The sequence below is a fragment of the Gastrolobium bilobum genome, unplaced genomic scaffold, assembly GCF_033153095.1.
Source record: "Gastrolobium bilobum isolate Gb01-03AN ecotype WA unplaced genomic scaffold, APGP_CSIRO_Gbil_v1 utg1076, whole genome shotgun sequence".
In the NCBI taxonomy this organism is placed as follows: domain Eukaryota; kingdom Viridiplantae; phylum Streptophyta; class Magnoliopsida; order Fabales; family Fabaceae; genus Gastrolobium; species Gastrolobium bilobum.
Window position 1 is genome coordinate 808,459 of NW_026899578.1, and position 17,770 is coordinate 826,228.

Consider the following 17,770-nt stretch of genomic DNA (forward strand, 5'->3'; position numbering starts at 1 on the left):
GAAGACATAATAGTTATTATGCTCATGCAATCATACAAGTTATGCAACAATATGGCACCACCTATTCTATATGGCATGTTATCGCAATAAAGCATGTTATCAATCATATAATTTATACCAATCAATAAAAGCATTAAATAATAAATCATAATTACTTTAATCCATGGCCTTCCTATTTTAAAGAAAATAAAATTAAATTAAATTAAATAATACAACTTTGGAATTCGACTTTCGCCTAGCCCATAGTATCTGTCTCAAGCCCCTTTAGGGTTTCATGGGCCCAAAAGCCTAAAGACCCAATCCTTTGGCGAGAAACCCTAAGACGCGAAAGAGGAACCCTAGCCGTCAAGTCTGCCGCGCCGTCACCCGAAGTCAAATCAGGCTGAAACTCCCGGGGAAGGACCGCCACGTAGAGACGAGTGCACCGCCGTCAGAACCACCCAAAAAGGTGGTCGGACGCTCCCTCACTCTCCCATTCTTTTCCGGAGAGTGGCGGCCACTCTCAGCCTCTTGTGGAGGCGCGTGGTGGAGTGTGGAGTCTGCTATGGTGGTAATCCACCCACCGTTGCGTTCATCTTTCTGTCCTCTTTCCAACCATATATAGATCGCCCCATTCCAAGATCGGTAAGTCCTCGAAAAGTCTCCGACAGTGCTGACTGCGCATCTTCCTCGCGATTTCTTGATCTTGAACTTTTACAAAATATTGAAAAAATACACAGAAATTCCAAAAATAAACAAAAACAGCAAGGAGGAAACCTAATCATATGGGATTAGCCTCCTTGTTACAAATCGAGAAATACACGAGAGACCCTAACCATGGATTAAAGCATTTTTACCGATTAAAATTTAAACTTTTATGAAAATGAATTATAAAATACACATGCTAGATTCATACCATAATCCTAGAACCCTAGGTGCCACATTTCAAGAAGCAAAACTAATTACATGAATAGTGAAACTAGATTCACATACCAATGTACAGCCAAGGCTCTGATACCAATTGTAGGAAATCTTAGATTTATGCGGAAGCGGTTTAGGACCTAGTACATAGGTATGCTTACCGAATCATCCTTGTTTCACAATTACCTCTCGGTGCGCAGGTCTCGTGTAGAATCTTCCTTTGTAGGATTCCTCTTCACGAACAGCTCACCTCAGCGCCGCAGCACGAACAAAGCTGGACTGTGGCAGATCTTCCAAACTATCTCTCGAGGAGGAAGGGGAAGTGTGTGGGCACTGATTAGATTCTGAGCTTGCCTCTTTCTCACAAAAAGACCTGGGAGGCTGATGACTTAAGAGGTACTATTTATATGAGTTCCAAAAAACCCTAGCTCATTGTGCTCTAGGTTCCTTGAGCTCTTCTCATACTAATAACCCATTTGGGCTTTAGTAAAAGAGCAAACCCAACACTCAGTTGAGGGGGAATATACCAATGTTGAGTTTCATACTTAAAGGGGAGATTGTTAGGATAGTCAAGTGTGATAAGTCCCACATTGGTTGATAATGGGCTAATTAAAGTAATTATAAGTGGATGGACCCATAAACTCAATGCCTTAAGGTTTTTGGTGAGACATATGTCGGATCTACTTGGTGCGACTGGTCTAGCATAGTCCATTTGTGGTGATCTCCCGCCACAGACTCTCCTGGACCCGCTTGACACGTGTGGTCAGAGCAACTGGAACCTATCTTAGAAATTGTGTTCATAATCATTATATTTAGATACAATCACACTGATAAGAACCCAAAACTTTTCTAAGATATAATATAAAATCATTAATATTTAATATGGCCTTATATATATTAAACATTATTAAGTGAATGTTACCCACATTGTTCTTTCGTTAAGAATGGTATGAGGGAGTCCAAAATCCCTTTACAAATGATACCTCTATTAATGGACCAAACAATAAACCACAATAAGTGTTATTTTTTTGAAAAATATATTAAAAAAATATATATTATATTTTATTATTTTCTCTAAATATATCTTGAAGAAAAATATGATGAAAATTTAATTTGTTATATCTTGCATCAAATAATGATGTGATTTGGATGTGGTTATGATATAGTATTGATTGCTCTCGGCGTCTAATACTTGCTCTAATATTTTTGTTTATTGGGGTGCATACTTCCGCTTAAACTATTTAAGAGGAAATCTTGTTTGGGAATACTATTATATATTTTGAATTCATGATTAGTAGGGGACTTATACTTTTCTTGTGCACTGTATCATAGTTTTGGCAAGAGAAAATTAATTATTGTGCAAGAATTTTCATAAATTATTATGGGTGGGTGATTACCACCAAAGTGGAATTATCTATATTGATTTGTGAAAATTTCTTTGTAATTTGAGGAATGATTCTAGTTATTCCATGTAATTTTCTGCGCAAATGGGATAATTGTGTGTTATAATGTGAACTTGTGAATTTGTTTGGAAAGAAGTTAATAGAGGTGCATTGGTCTAGGTGATTTGTCTGCTCAAAGAGGAAAAATCTCTGAAATCGGTGTATGCTAATTGAGCAGCTTTTCTTTGAGGTTGTAGATGAAGTTATTGGAAGCTCATTGGTCTAGGGATCTATCTGTCCAAAGAGGATGGACTTTTGAACCCAGTGTTGTGAATTGATTAACTCATCCGAGGTTCTGACCTTGATTTATGCATTATATTCTAAAAGGAATGTATTATTATGTTGGTCTTGTTAAAATAACCTCTTGTGCTCATTGATTAACTTATTTGATATTCTAGCCTTGGTTAAAAACTTGGTTAGTACATTTTACCCAACGAGAATGTATTATTATGTTGGCCTAATAACGATATCTTGTTTTTTTTTCGGTAAACAAATATTGTTTTAATTAAAGGTATGTTTTTCCTTAAGATTATATTTTTCCATTAATTTTTTTAATCAATTTGTAAGTGTTTAGATAATTTCTTGTTCAATGTTCTTAAAATACTTATTTTAATTTTGACACATATAAATATTTATGTCCCTTTTAAAAAAAAAATTGTAATCAATAAAAAAGTATTATAGATTATGGTGATTATAATGTTAGTGCTTATTCTCCTTAATTTAGCATGGATTTTATGTACTCTGTTAAATAAATTTGATTAGTAAGCTAAGATATATAATTTTTTATATTGGAGATTGAAATTTGTGGCATAAATTATAGTTTAGTTAATGCAATATGAATTTTGGAAACACATGTTATAAGATTTTTCATATTATTTGAGCATGATTACTAGAAACGTTATTTGTGAATTGTTAGAGTTCTTTGTTGATAAAAAGTATTGTTTGCAATTACTTGCCTAAAGGAGTTTATTGTATGCATCAATTTTTGAAACTTTCATGGAGATAAAATTTTAAATAATGCAAAATAATTATGTATTATATACTTTGTCCAAATGGAGTTTATAATATGTTAATTATTTTGTTAAAATTACTTGATTGCACATAATTAATAAAATTGCAATTAATGTAATAAATGTACTTTTGATATGAACAATAATAATGTCATAAGAGAATTGTTGATTAGATTGAATTATAATGAATTCAAATGAGATCTACATTTTTCCTTATGAATTTTGATTTTGATAAGGAATTGCATTAGAGATATAATTGATTTTGTGTGATTTTGAAGTTATTGTGGAGTTAATGGGGAAATTTGTTTAGTTTTTGATGTGAGAATATGAGTTTATTTTGAAATGAACCTTCAATAAACCTCTTTAAGAACGATTTTGAATTTTATATCTGATTTGGATTAGCTTGGATTTTATTTTATTTTTGGTGATGAAAAAATAAATTTAATGTTAGACTCTCAAGTTATTGCTTATGAATTTTATTTTATTTTGTTAGCATATTTACCTTAAGGTTAGTGGGAGAAAATTCCTTTTTTCTTGTATTGTGTGTTAATGACATAATTATTGAGCATATTGATTGATTCTCTAACCAAAGGACTTAGGCCTATATATTTAAAATACATATGAAGAACATAAGCATTACGAGTTGCTTTGATGTGCTCGATTAGTGGGAGTTTTAGTTAATTGTTATTTTCTTATCATGTTGAACATTTTAATTTGGATATAATTCTTATTTGGTTGATATAAAAATTTCATTTTGAGCAATTGATAATGCATTGAGTTTTGTTATTGTACATATTGCTTATATGTGTTTATGCTTATCAATTGCAAAATATTGGAACTCAGTGTCGTTGGGATCACCAAGTCAGTGGTTGACACTATATTAGAGTTTGAGGTATGATAATGAGACTTTGGAACTTAGTGTCGTAGGGACCACCATGCATGTGGTTGACATTATATTGGAGTTTGAGGCATAATAATGAGATTTTGGAACTCCGTATTGTTGGAAATATCATGTCTGTAGTTGACACTATATGGGAGTTTGAGACATAATGATATTATGAATTTGGGTGTTGTTAGGACCACTGGGGCCATGATCGACACCATATTTGATTGTATGATGGTTTTTGATAAACCATGACATTTCTTTGGCTTTAAGGCATTTGAGAGAAATTTGAGCACTGAAAAAAAAATAACAGTTTGGATGTTGTTGGATCATATTGGCATACTATTTTCTTGCTACACTCCACACTAGCTAGTGATTAGTCGATGAAGTCAAATGACATTGTAACAGGGAAGGTCTTATATCAATTAAGGATGTAATCAATGCCTGATTCATTGTTTTTTGACTATAGTTCGATGGAGTCATATTCAGATATTGCACCTTGGATCATGTGTTTTCTTAAAATTTGGCCACATTATAAAATTAGTCCTTGAGAGTAGTTTTCAAAAATAACTTGTTTTCTTTTTAAAATTAAAATTATACAATTGATTTTGTCCAAATGAGAGAATGTTAGATTTTTTATAATTATTGTGGGCTGCAATCAATTATATTTATTTTCTTATTTTATAAAAATGAGTTAACTCATGATCCATATGGGATGAGTATAAAACTCATTTAATTGCATACACAGTTTGTTGAAAAGCAATCGCTCCACAACTTTTTCCATCGACAATTGTGATCTGAAAGTGGCGTGAACTGTAAAGAAAGATCCTGATCTTTCAAATCTTGCAAGAAATGAGAGCAAGCAAGAAGAGCCTTTCAAGAAATCAATAATTATGTCTTCAACAAATAAGCCTAAAACTTTTGGTGTTCTAATTTCATATAATCCTATTTTATCATTTCTTACGTATTCAATATACAATACACAATTCTATTGCCTAGAGAAGCGGATTAATTAGAAAGGAACATGTTAGCTATCCATCTCCCAAAATTCTGAACACTCCACAGAAGAACAATGAAATTTAATTGCATATGCACAAATATTTACGGTAAAAGATTAAGAATAGATATAAAGAAATTTCATTAGCATAATTACAATTTTGCAATAAATGAAGTAGCCTAAAACAGAAGCGGCCAAACTAATTGTACCAGACATTTTGATGACAAACATACTTGGTCCATGGATCAAAATAGCGTACGTCGATTCAAACACTTGACAACCTTTCAATAAATCAACATAGTAATCAAAAAAGTAAATAAAAGAAAGAGGAGCAAAATAAAGTTTTATCAAACAGATTCTTCTCAAACCTTAGATAAAACAATTATGTATCTTCCTCCTCCTCCTCCTCAAGGTTTACCAAAATCGCTTGAGCCCTGCTCCTAGCTGTAGTTGGAGAAGGAGAAGAAGAAGAGGAATGAGCGGAAGCTTCCAAGACCAAGCTTCCTTCACTCCATGCCCTTCTCATAGGGTATGATACATTGTTACACCTTGGCAGTTTGTGTGTGCAGCTTTTGCGTGACTTGTTATGGAGAGCACAACCACAGTTACGATGGTAAGGCCTCCGTTCAATGCAGTTGTCGTAGCAAGATATGCAACCCTCATACACTGACCGGAAAAGCCCATCGGCGGCGGCCCCACTAGCCATGTTCTCTCTAACCTTTATCTTCTTAGCTAGCCTGATGAGATCAATTGTGCACCCTCCTTTTAAAAGTGTTTAGGCCTATATGGGCATTTATAATGAGTTAGGATAATCGATATATCTTCTATTTAAAATAAAGAATATTCATAATAAGGGATAGGAATATCTTTTCAAAATAAGGGATAAGAATATCTTGTATTCATAATAAGAAATAAGGAAGTTGTACTAGTTTGTTATTCAAATTGATTTAATTTATCCTTTCTTTTTTATTTTGTTATGATTTGTAAAAGGGTAAAGGATTTCTCCAGTAAATGAAGATAAGTTATATCTGGTGAACTCAAAACGATGTTATTTTGGGGCAAAAATCAAGATGTTTTTGTTATTCTAAGATATTGCAGGATTTATTAATATTTATAATTATAACTTTTTAATCTTATAACTCAAAATAATGTCGTTTTGAACTCACTTGATATAATTTTATCTCCGAAGACTGGAGAAATACTTTTCCCTTTGTAAAATGAAACGAAAACTTTTATGCAAAAAGGTATAAGGATAGTTAATACATATATGAGTTATATTGCAGGACACCAAATATCTCCTCTAACAGAGTGTGTCTCACACTTTAAAAAGAAAAAATTGGCTAGCACATAAAACTATCTCTGGGCACGAGAAAGAATTTATTTTCTGTTGCAGGAGAGCATAATTTTCATATATATATATATATATATATATATATATATATATATATATATATATATATGAAATAAATAAATAAATAAATAAATTTTTTTAGCACCCTACACTTGTTAATTAAATAGTGCAAGCCAAAGGGACAAATCAATTAGTTGTGGGTAAACGGCACATTCATTGAAGTGTTGTGGGAGCTGTGTCTTGTGGGTCAGTTCATGGACTAAACACACATGCTGTTAGGCCGTGTGGTTAGACTCTTAGAAATGAAAGAAAACTCAAACAAATGGGGTATTGTTACCCACAAGACACTCTTAGGATCCCTATTTCAATACCCCTTCCTTTTGCTTTTTTACTTCCCCAAATAAAACAATTTTCATTTTGGACTTTTTTTTTTCTGTTTGGTATAACTAAAAAGCAATTTGGTATCTTTTTTCTTGCTGTACGAATATGGAATGATTGGTATAGTCCCAAAAACAATGTTTTAATTCTCCTAGTCGTAGTGTTTGTGTTATGCACGTTATGGCTTTGGTTGCCCTTTCTGTGGGTTGTATAGTTTTGGTGTCCATTGTGATTTGCGGATTTGGGGCAATGTCCGAGGTGGTTGTCACTGTTAATTAGCCATATACTCAATTTATATTCTCTGAAATTATCGGATGGTTTTGTATAGAAGTTTAAGGGAGCATAATATGAGGAATTGTATGGAAGTGAGATTTGTTTGAAAGCAATGGTTTTTTTTATGCATTTGGCATATTCTGTTACTGTTTTGTTTCTTTGCTTAGAAACAAAAAAATTAACGGAAAATCGCTTTCTAACTCTCTTGGTGCATTTTAGACTTAACTACTTAAGCATAGAGATATTCAATGTAATCATTAATAATAATAAAAATAAATTAATAGTTTGAATTTTTTTTAAAGTACTAATTAAACCAACTAACAATTGTCTATATTGAAATTAGCATCCAACGAGATGATTTTCTCAAACCATCATGCAACCACACTAGGAGAGAAGAACGATATGGAAAAGGAATAGGCTTTTGGCTTCAAGATATGTAAATATTACGAATTTTATTTTATTGTATTTAACTATATTCTCCGTGATGTTGGAGCAAATTCCAGACTAGAGAAGTGTGATATGTGATATAGCCTTCATTGCTTATGTTTATGATTAAGCGATGATTGCTTCTTGTCAAGGAAGTAAAGAAAACTGGTTTGAATTAGTTTTTCGAAGATACTTCTTAGGGAGATATACACGTTAAGTTAAAATGAAGAAAATGAAGGGAAAAACTGCAGTGGTTGCAGGCAAAGCTTGCCAATTTTTTTATTTTTTATTTTTCTTTCAAATTTCAACAACTTTCACCCACAAAAAATGATGGATTAATGAAACGAGGGAGCAAGAAGCGCATTTTGTAGCTAATGGGATAACTAAACCATTATCTATACTCAAATGATTACATATATGGGTTTGATCAGTGGCGGACTTGCTTTGTTGCCGCTGTCAGCACATGAACTTTCAAATAATTTTTTTTTTTTCACAAAAAGAATAATTAGCTAAGAGTAAAGTTTTTTTTGGGTCGTTAATAAAAATTATGGTTACCACATTCGTCCCTTATAAAAAAAAATAGTCCTGAGGTCCTTACAAAATTCAAAATGGACCAATTTAGTTGAAATCGTGGTCTCTCACAAATTCAAAAAGACCCACATTAGTTCATCAAAAAGACTAAAATGAGTCCACTTTAAATTTTATAAAGACCATGATACTATTTTTTTTTATTAGGGACTAAAGTGGAGACCGTATTTTTTGTTAGGGATCCAAAATGGGCTTTACTCATTAGGTAAACGTGAAATAAAGATGAAAAAAATTCCTTCTCCAGTCCTCGTACTTATCCTCGCATTATCGACCGGCCATGTGTTTTGGGATTTGCTTTCAGCTTTTGTGCCTTATTCTAACTTAAACAAAGAGAATTAATACTAGGTTTGACATTCTCAAACGAGTTAATCTCTAAAGATGAGGGCCTTCACTGTGATTTTGCTTGCCTTTTGTACAGGTAGTGTTGACTTTTTTTATTCACCATTATAAATAGAACGATAATGTATGGATGTACAGAAGTATATTCTCATATTTGTTTTGGAGAATTGGTAAGATTTTTTTTTGAGGGAGGGGAGGGGTAAGTGATTGTTCAAACTATTATCTGCAACTTGTTATGGAAGCAACTAGATTCTGAGCGGGTTCATAACCTTGTATATAAAGGTTGATTTAAACTTTTTTGACAAAAAAAAAAAATTTAAGGGGGCACTGCCCCCGAACCTCCAATTCAATGTGCAGACATAAACAAAACTTCTTGGGTCCGCCACTGGGTTTGATGTTTGTCCTTTTAAAGGACATAAGTTAAGTCATTTTAGGAGAGAGATAGACACAAGGAATGTGTTTTTTTTTAATTTAAATTTTAAATAAAAAATATTATTTTGTGTCTATCTCTCTCTTAAAATGACATAATTTTATATCATTTAAAATGACAAACATTTATATATATATATATATATATATATATATATATATATATACATGGAAAATGTTTTCTTGTTAAAGAAGATAAGTTCTTTTTCCTACATTAATAAAAAGGTGGATCCCATGAATTTTTTTATTTTAGAGTAAAACTCATTTTGGGTCCTTACAAAAAACACGGTTCCCATTTTCGTCCGTTACAGAAAAAAAAGTCAACTTTCGGTCCCTCTACAATTTCTATTTTTTGAAAATATGGCCCCTCAGAAATTCAATGAAGACCCAATTTAGTCCCTAAAATGGACTAATATGGATATTTTTCTTGTAAGGGACGAAAGTGGGAACCGTGTTTTATGTTAGGAACTCGAAAGGGGTTTTACTCTTTATTTTAATTTTTACAAATAGTGGGGTCCACAAGTTTGTATGTGTGACATGAGATAATTTATCTCCTTTAATATGAGATTAATAACACTCATATATATATATATACATATTTAAAATATTTATCCTTTTAAAGGATATAACTTTGTGTCATTTTAAATCCTAACCATTAATTTTCGTCATTCAACGGTTAGGATTTATTGGGTTTTATTGCGAATTAATAATTAATTAATAAGTTTGACCCAATAAATTCTAACTCTTGATTGACAGAAATCAACAGTTAGGATCTAAAATGACACAAAATTATATCCTTTAAATGGACAAATATTTTTTTCCATATATATGGGATTTACATTTCTGCAGCTGTTGTACGTGCAGCAATCAAATAGTTGCTATATATATATTTGAAAGCATTAAATGCAAGGAATCATAACCATACAAATGATGAAAGCATTAAATGTTGAGAATCATAACCATACACCTGTCGTTGTTGTACGTAAAGCGGCTGCATAAATGATTTTACCTATATATATAGGCTTTAATGTTTCTACAGTGAATGTAGATAACTTATCTACATTCACTTCTAAAACGACGTCGTTTTGAGTTGAAAAATTAAAAAATTATAATAAGTAAGACTATTATAACTCTAAAATAAATTAAAATTACAAAAATACCTTGATTTCTGCCTCAAAGCGACGTTGTTTTAGGCTCACTATAAATAACTTATCTACATTCACTGCAGAAAAGACGAACTCATATATATATATGAAAAAATATTTTTCTTTTATTGCAGAAAAATTATTTCTATCATATATACTCACATAGAAATGAGTTAGTTCCATTATAAAATGTAGAAAAATAATATGTGAGTGTGGCAAAAACAATTTTTCTCCATATGTATATTCTTTGCAACCAGGTGGAATAACATGCAGATGAGCAGGTCATATTGGCACCATTCCCAACCTGAACCTTGAAAGTAAAAAATCATGTTAAGGGTGAGGTGAAGATGTGTAGCCATTCTGGAAGTAACGAAGTTTTGGGTAATGCCACTGTCAATAAGGATGTGCACAATCTTGTACACATAAATTTTCTACTTATAAGCGGCAAACGGTAAAGAAGATAATGATAACGAAGATTGAAGGCGATAAACTTAAACTGATAAGGTAAAATAAACTTCTTAAATCTTATAAAGTGTCAAGATAAAAGAAACTTGCTAACTCTAATAATTCAAACATGCGGAGCAATGCAAAGTTAGATGAGCCTTTAATGAGTTGGGTTTTAAGTGTCGTAATTTTGAAGATGTATGGGTGACCTAGTAATACGTTTGGGCCTGGGCTGTGGTTTGATCAACGACACTTTCAAGGAAAAATAAAAATAAAAAATAAAAACCAACCTATTGGTTTTTTTTTTTTAGTACAACCAACCTATTGTTTTGTATTCAATGTTCAATCATGCCTAATATGTGTAGTATCAAATGTCATTTCAAGTGGTAATCGACCATTACCATGTCTTCGGATAATAATTCTCGTAGTTTTCAGTACACAATAACCATGTGTCGATGGTTCGTATAATCCAGTTACAGACGGGGTGATGATAGTAACAAAAATTCCTTTCGGTTCAATGATATCTGGGGAAAGTAATAGAACTTAATACATTATGAACTAAAGTTATTGGATTATTCGTATGTAATACAAAAAGGTAAAATAAAGTGAGGATTGAAAAGTAAATATCATACTCATATAACATATATGAGTATATATATTCACTAGCCCTGGTCTTCTAGGATGAATATATAAAATGTACAGTACAAGTGGGATACCGAGAATACAAAAAGCACAAGCTAGAAGAAAATGGAGAAGAGAAAGTGGTCCTAATGCATGTTCTTGTACTTGGTTTCACTAGACCTACACGAGAGAGTCAAAAAGGTCTTCAATTCATATAAGGTACTACTGTGAGAGTGGTTCGGATGAATTTTGCTCATATCAAAGAGTGGCTTTGGACTCTGATTAATAGACCTTTGGGAAAATCAACAAAAGGGTATGCAATAGGTTGATCGGAATCGACCAGTTCCCATTGGTAGTTGAGGATGAGATGGTGGATGAAAACAGCCATTTCAAGTTTTGCTAATTCTGAACCCGCACACAGTCTTGGTCCTCCCCCGAATGGCATGAAGTTATTGCTTGTGTTTGAGCAACTTCCACTTTTACTATTGCCCTGCACCTCCAACTTCAATTTCAATATCAAAGGAAAGATAATATAATCAAAATATTTATACTAATTAATACCGTGCCAAAACAACGTAATAATGATGAGAAGAAAAAATAAAAGTATTCAAGTGTCTATTTCTAATGAACGCCCGATGGTTCATTATGAACATAAGTTACATAACAGGTCTCATAATTACTTAAAACAGAAAACTACGAAATTAAAAATAAGAATAGTAATTTATAAAGTGTTAATACTTCGATTCGTACAATTTTAGTATTTTTCATTAAAGGTTATTTTTCTATTACTATGTTGGCTGATTTTTAGAAGGCTTGACTTCTATGAACATTACTATGGCTAGTTTGAGTCTGGTTTATATGGAGGATTAATCTCTCGTTAAATGTTTTATTTAGTTCAGTGATACTTATGGGCTTCCATTGGGCTTTGACATCGTAAAGTTGACAGTGAAAAAGGACATCAAGGCCCAACAATTTTTTATTGGGCCATAACAGGTAATTAACATTAGAATACGGACTGAATGGAACAGTTTTTCATTTCACATCTTTTAATTGCGGAATAAAAAACAAATTGTTAATATTATAATAAAATAAAGAAAAATATTATATTTACAAATTTTTTATTTCAAACTCTTATAAATTATACTATATCTTACCGGTAAGACACTTTTGAGTGAAATTTTACCAGTAAAACATAGTATAATTTATAAGTTTGCAAAAAAAAAAAAAGTTTATCAATATAACTCTTCTCTAAAATAAATACATACTTATGATTAATTATGAAACTGTTACATATTTATTTTTAACTTTTTATTAACAATTATGAATAAAATCCTTTAACATTGGCTTTAGGACTAGTCGACCTACATGTTCGACTATTTACTCTAATATAAGTTCACGTGTTTTGTTTTTTATTTGTTTTAATAAAAGTAATAAATAAACCTGGGGTAAGGAGTAGTCGTTGGAAAAGACCAGATTGAGAAATGGAAAAGCACAAATGCACGTGCATGTGAGAGCCCCACATCCGCACGGGCATTTAATGATGTGGAACCACAGGACCCTACCCACACGTGCACAAAAAGAGCCATGATCATCTAGTGGGACCTGTAATGTTCACAAGATCCTTCTCCGCCGATCATGACACTTCATCTGTAACTCTATCGCTGGTAATGGTAATGCTAATTATGACTAATAGGCTAATAGCTACCAAGACCCTAAGCTTAGCAACAATATAAGAAGTTTAATTTTTTAATAATATAATAAATGCATAAGCGAGTGATAGTATAAAAAAAAATTAATTCGCAGTATGAGTCAAAATTAAACTTCATGAAAATAAAGAATATAGTATCTCACAAATTTATAATCAATACTCACTTTTTATGAAATAGTACAAAAACTTTTAGTCAATAACTTGTTTTTGTACTATAAAAAATGGAGCAGGTTATATTTACAAACATTTTTATTTACAAACTCTTACAAACTACACTATGTAGAATCGGTCCTACATTAATCACACAGTATACGACCGGTCCTACATTAGTGTAATTGCAAAAAAAATTTATAAACCGATCATGTCCCATAAAAAATATAATGCATATTTTATAAGATCTGACTACGTCAGAACTATCTAGCTACGAGGACTAAGTCAACAACAATGATCAACGGATCAAGTATTTTTTTATTTTCAAGCTTTGTCAAAGCCGTACGGCATGCTTATCTCATGTGGGTCTCTGATTCTGAAGCGCCGAACGTAGTGTCTCCTTGTATACTAGAGAGGAGAAAAACTACAAGTCACTGGTAGCATTTATTCATATATATTTTTTCTATTTCTTATTAAATTCTAAAATAATTTCTTGTTTAATAAGAGGAAATATCAAACTCAGTGCTCCCGTGTATTAAAGTTTTTTTCACTAAAAAGGAAGATATCCAAGCTATAGGAGGATCTAAGACATACATATACACGATATAATATTATAATAATATATTATATTTATATTATTATAGTAATTTTATATGTTTTATAATTATAATATAATATATACTATAAATTTAAAAAATAAAAAAATTTAAGGAAAGGAGACCAGTGAGGAAGTGATTGCATGTGGGAATCCACAGCAAGCACCAATTAAATTCAAGTGCTTGAGGATGGGGACCTCTGCTTAGTGCTTATTAATCCTTTTTTTCCCTTGGCTTTAGAAAAGAAGTAAAAAGAAAAAAGGGATGGATACTAATAATGTAAGGCGTGCAATCTATCGTTATAAGTAGAACTGACCTGCCATCTCCATGGATTGAAGTGTTGAGGTTGGTCAAAAAGTGCAGGATCCAAATGCACCGCTGAAATCACTGGAAGGACTTTCCACCCACGTGGAATGTCATAACCTTTCATACACAAACACACATTTTCAATTCTCTAAAGGCCTTCGATTTCCCTTTTGTTATAACACCTAAACCAACCTTTCCTCTTCCTTTTTTTCTTTCCACAAAAGAGTTCATTGTGATCTTTCAACCAAAAATGATATAAAATAATAGTAATGCTTATTCTCCTACTTACCTTTGTACCGAACATCTTTGAGAGCCTTCCTATGAAGGAACCGCACAACATTTCCCAGCCGAAGTGTTTCGTTCACAACCTTCACAAAGAAAAAATAATTTACTATTAATGCATGTGTGTTGTAATTTGTAGACACGTTAATGAGCTTCATCCCATATATTATTTTTTTAATGCTAACTTTTAATATGAAATAATTATTAAATTATAGAACGAAAAGGAATGTGCATAAACCCCATTTTAATTATCATATTCACATGTTACTTACACAGTTTGTAAATTCCATTCTTTTGTAATCATCCCAAGTCAATTCAACCTCCCCTGCTTGCTTCTTCAATTTGACTATTTCTCCATGTTCTTCCTATTATTTTCCACCAAAAAAATGAAAAAAAAAATTATTAGGAGTAAAGTTTCCCACTATTTTCCACGTAGCATCGTGGTACTTGCTTACCCTTAATTGTTGTATAGCTCGAGGACAACTAGGTAAGAGGTAAATAGCTAGAGCTATGGCTACGGATGAAGTTTCATGGCCAGCAAAAAGCAAGCTCAGAACCAAGTCAAGAATTTGCTCGGTTGAAAGATTTGAATGCATCAAAACCCAGTTTAGAAGATCATCTTCCTCCAAACTTTCCTTTCCCACTTGGTTTCTCTTGACTCTTTCTTCCATTTTCCTCTCTATGAACTTCAGTATAGTGGACCTAGACTGTAAAACATAGTAATAGAATTGTTACAAGACAATAATATTGAAATTCAGTATCACTAATTAGAAAAAAAAAAATGGGGTTCTCTTAATCATTAATTATTCATTGATTATAAATTACCTTTAATGCTTTCCAGTATGCAGTTCCGGGAAAATTCAAAGGAGCAGAAACCACACCCTTCATGAAAGAGATATACTCTTTCTTTAATTGTTCTGTCTCTAGATTCCCTGGATCCAAGCTCATGATATGTTTCGCCATCAAATTGAAGGTGAACTGAAATTTAAGCGAAGTAACTTTTAGTTAATTCTTGTGCTATTCTTTTTTGTTTTTTGCAAGAATAGTCAAATTAGACAAGAAAACTAAGTTACCTTCTTTGCTTCATCTTGAGCTGAGAATGTACTATTTTCCTTCCACGAGTTTAGAACTATAAGGGTATGCTTCTCAACCTCTTTCAATAGATGTGTTCGAAGCCTAGCATAGCTGAGAAAGTTCAGTGATATATTCCTCATGTCCCTATGCATGTCCCCTACTAAGACCAACATAGACCATTTCCCAAGTATTCCCCCAATGCTTCTAGGATAGCTGCACTCAAATAACTTCCCTTCGTTTTGCAATATGAACCTATTAAGCCCTGCATCTGCTGACACTATAGCTGGTTCACCAAATAATTGTGACTTGTAAATTGTACCATACCTGCAGATATTGGACAAGTTTGAGTCTTATATTTTTTATTTTGTAATTAGTGTTGTAATTTTGAGGGTGATGTTGATTTTTACCTTGCTATGTGCTTTTCCATAAAGTCTCCTATTGTAGTAGCAGAATAAGGTTTCAAATACCCAAGAGTTTCTCCAAGAAAGGGCCATCCCATTTTGCCAGGGGGAAGATTAAGCCTTGGTTTCTTTCTTTTGATGAGAATGAAAATTACAATAAGAGCAAGAATTGAAGAAAGAAAACAGAAAGTCAGGTGTGAGTCAGACATGGAGCTGTTCTTTTTTGTTCTCTCTTCTGATATTGCTCTCTATATCTCTCTCTAGCACACAAAAAAAAATAAAAATTAAACTTGCATGTAGAGTTTGCTACAAGATATGAAAAGGGGTTTTACATTTGATGAAAAGGAGCTACCATTTTGTGGAGCAGCAAAATCACTAAAGTAGGTGTGTGTCAATGGAATCAGACCTAATGAAAGTGTGAAGCCAATAGGCTGCTTTTATAAGCTTCTCTTCTGTCTTTAAGCATAAAAGAAACAGCGGAAAGTAGCAAAGAAATTGGCTTTACACTTTGGAAAACAAGCTTTTTATTACAAATGAAAATTTTAATTTATGTTTAAATTTATGTGAAAGTATCCGTTTATAATTATTTTTACAAATTACATTTTTAATTTTTTTTTTTATAATCTCTTACAATTATATTTTAATTAATAATTTTCGTCAATGTAATGATTATAATTTATTGAATCATATTTATTAGTTAATTATTAATTTTCAATAAATTATAACTATTAAATTGATAAAAATCAACAATTAACATATAATTGTGCTGAGAAAATATTGTAAGTATAACTTTATGATTAACTTATCACTCATTTTAAAATTTTAAAACTCACTCCCGCTAAAGTTTGTACTGTTCATGGTTCAATATTAATACTTTCGGTAAAACCCACTCCCGCTAAAGTTGGAAATAACAGGGCATTAAAGAACTCTTTTTCTTTTGTTTTGTTTTTTTGCCCTTCCCCTGTTCTGATCTTCTTAGAGAGGCTAAAGCCATGCAGAGATTAATGAATACTTTGTCTTTTCCTTTTCGTTCCTTCACATCCTTTGTTATTATTAATTTATTATTATTAGTTTATGACATCACTTTTTAAAAAAGTTTGTTATTAAATTACTCTCAAAATATATTACATGTCATCTTATTAGTTCCTTAAAGGTTTGGTCACAAATATAATCTCTCAAAAGATAAAAAATCATCACCACATGAAAGACTTAAGTAGTGACAGGATAAAATTAATAAATATTTTATTATTATTATTATTATTGAGAATGGCAGCTTTGACAGCGTATCGGAAAAGTCTGACATTGAGTCATTGTCTAATATATTCCCAGTCAAATCTGTCGTTAATTGTAAGTTGTCCATAAATTATGGATTAAATTAGTTTCAAGGAATGATTAATTAGACGCGCATCCTAAAACATTCTACGTACCAACACTGCCGATTAACATTGCCATCATTCATTTAATCATTTTATTTTTATTATTATTATTATTATTATTATTATTATTATTATGAGAGATAGATTATTCTACTTACTATTTTTTGTGTTTACCTTTGCCTATCACTCTCCAATATCGTTAGATCAGAATCTCACAATACAATTAGATCAGAATCTCAAGAAAAGAGAGAAAGATAAATATTAGTTAAGATTCTGATAGACAAATGTTAGTTAAGATTCTGATAGACAAATATTAGTTAAGATTCTGATATAATGATATTAAATAGTGATAGACAAAGATAAACAGAAAAAATGATAGGTAGAATAACATATCTCTTATTATTATTATTATTATTTTTATTATTATTATTTTACAGTTTGGTGAATGAAAACACGTTACCTGAAAAAGGTGACATGGGCTAGCATAACATATATATATATATATATAAAAAAATTAGCTTACCAAAAAAAAAAAAATAGGAAGATTAAAAACAATTATTGGTTAGTATATTTCTGATTGTACGCTAAGGCATTTTAATCTAGTTTTTGCAGCTGTTGGAATTATCTTTTTTTAATGATTTTAAGGACGCA

General features: G+C 31.7%; 2 protein-coding genes across 5 annotated transcripts; both read right to left on the minus strand.

Annotated features, from left to right (window-relative positions):
- Positions 1 to 5,614: 5,614 nt before the first annotated feature.
- On the minus strand, positions 5,615 to 5,938 carry LOC133291667 (uncharacterized). The gene has a single exon (XM_061489968.1). It carries the CDS (start codon positions 5,936 to 5,938, stop codon positions 5,615 to 5,617), a length of 324 nt encoding a protein of 107 aa, XP_061345952.1.
- Positions 5,939 to 11,457: 5,519 nt separating this feature from the next.
- LOC133291673 (cholesterol 22-monohydroxylase CYP90B51-like) lies at positions 11,458 to 15,952 on the minus strand. Of its 4 annotated transcripts, XM_061489977.1 has the most exons (9): positions 15,750 to 15,952; positions 15,342 to 15,666; positions 15,094 to 15,246; positions 14,724 to 14,975; positions 14,541 to 14,633; positions 14,276 to 14,354; positions 13,993 to 14,103; positions 12,829 to 12,850; positions 11,458 to 11,702 (listed from the first exon to the last, which is right to left on the minus strand). In XM_061489977.1, exons 1-9 carry the CDS (start codon positions 15,950 to 15,952, stop codon positions 11,480 to 11,482), a joined length of 1,461 nt encoding a protein of 486 aa, XP_061345961.1. In that variant the 3' UTR covers positions 11,458 to 11,479. The 4 variants fall into 4 exon arrangements, with proteins under 4 accessions (XP_061345961.1, XP_061345960.1, XP_061345959.1 ...); XM_061489976.1 differs by lacking the exon at positions 12,829 to 12,850 and having other exon boundaries at positions 11,458 to 11,716; positions 13,997 to 14,103; XM_061489975.1 differs by lacking the exon at positions 12,829 to 12,850 and having other exon boundaries at positions 11,458 to 11,722; positions 13,997 to 14,103.
- Positions 15,953 to 17,770: the final 1,818 nt, after the last annotated feature.

Excerpts from the sequence above, each read along its gene's own strand:
- LOC133291667 (XM_061489968.1), bottom strand. The coding sequence starts at position 5,938 with ATGGCTAGTGGGGCCGCCGCCGATGGGCTTTTCCGGTCAGTGTATGAG.
- LOC133291673 (XM_061489974.1), bottom strand. The coding sequence starts at position 15,952 with ATGTCTGACTCACACCTGACTTTCTGTTTTCTTTCTTCAATTCTTGCT. Across the intron at positions 14,355-14,540 it reads GAATGGAATTTACAAACTGT|GTTGTGAACGAAACACTTCG; the intron begins GTAAGTAACATG and ends TTCTTTGTGAAG. Across the intron at positions 14,104-14,275 it reads CAAAGATGTTCGGTACAAAG|GTTATGACATTCCACGTGGG; the intron begins GTAAGTAGGAGA and ends TGTGTATGAAAG.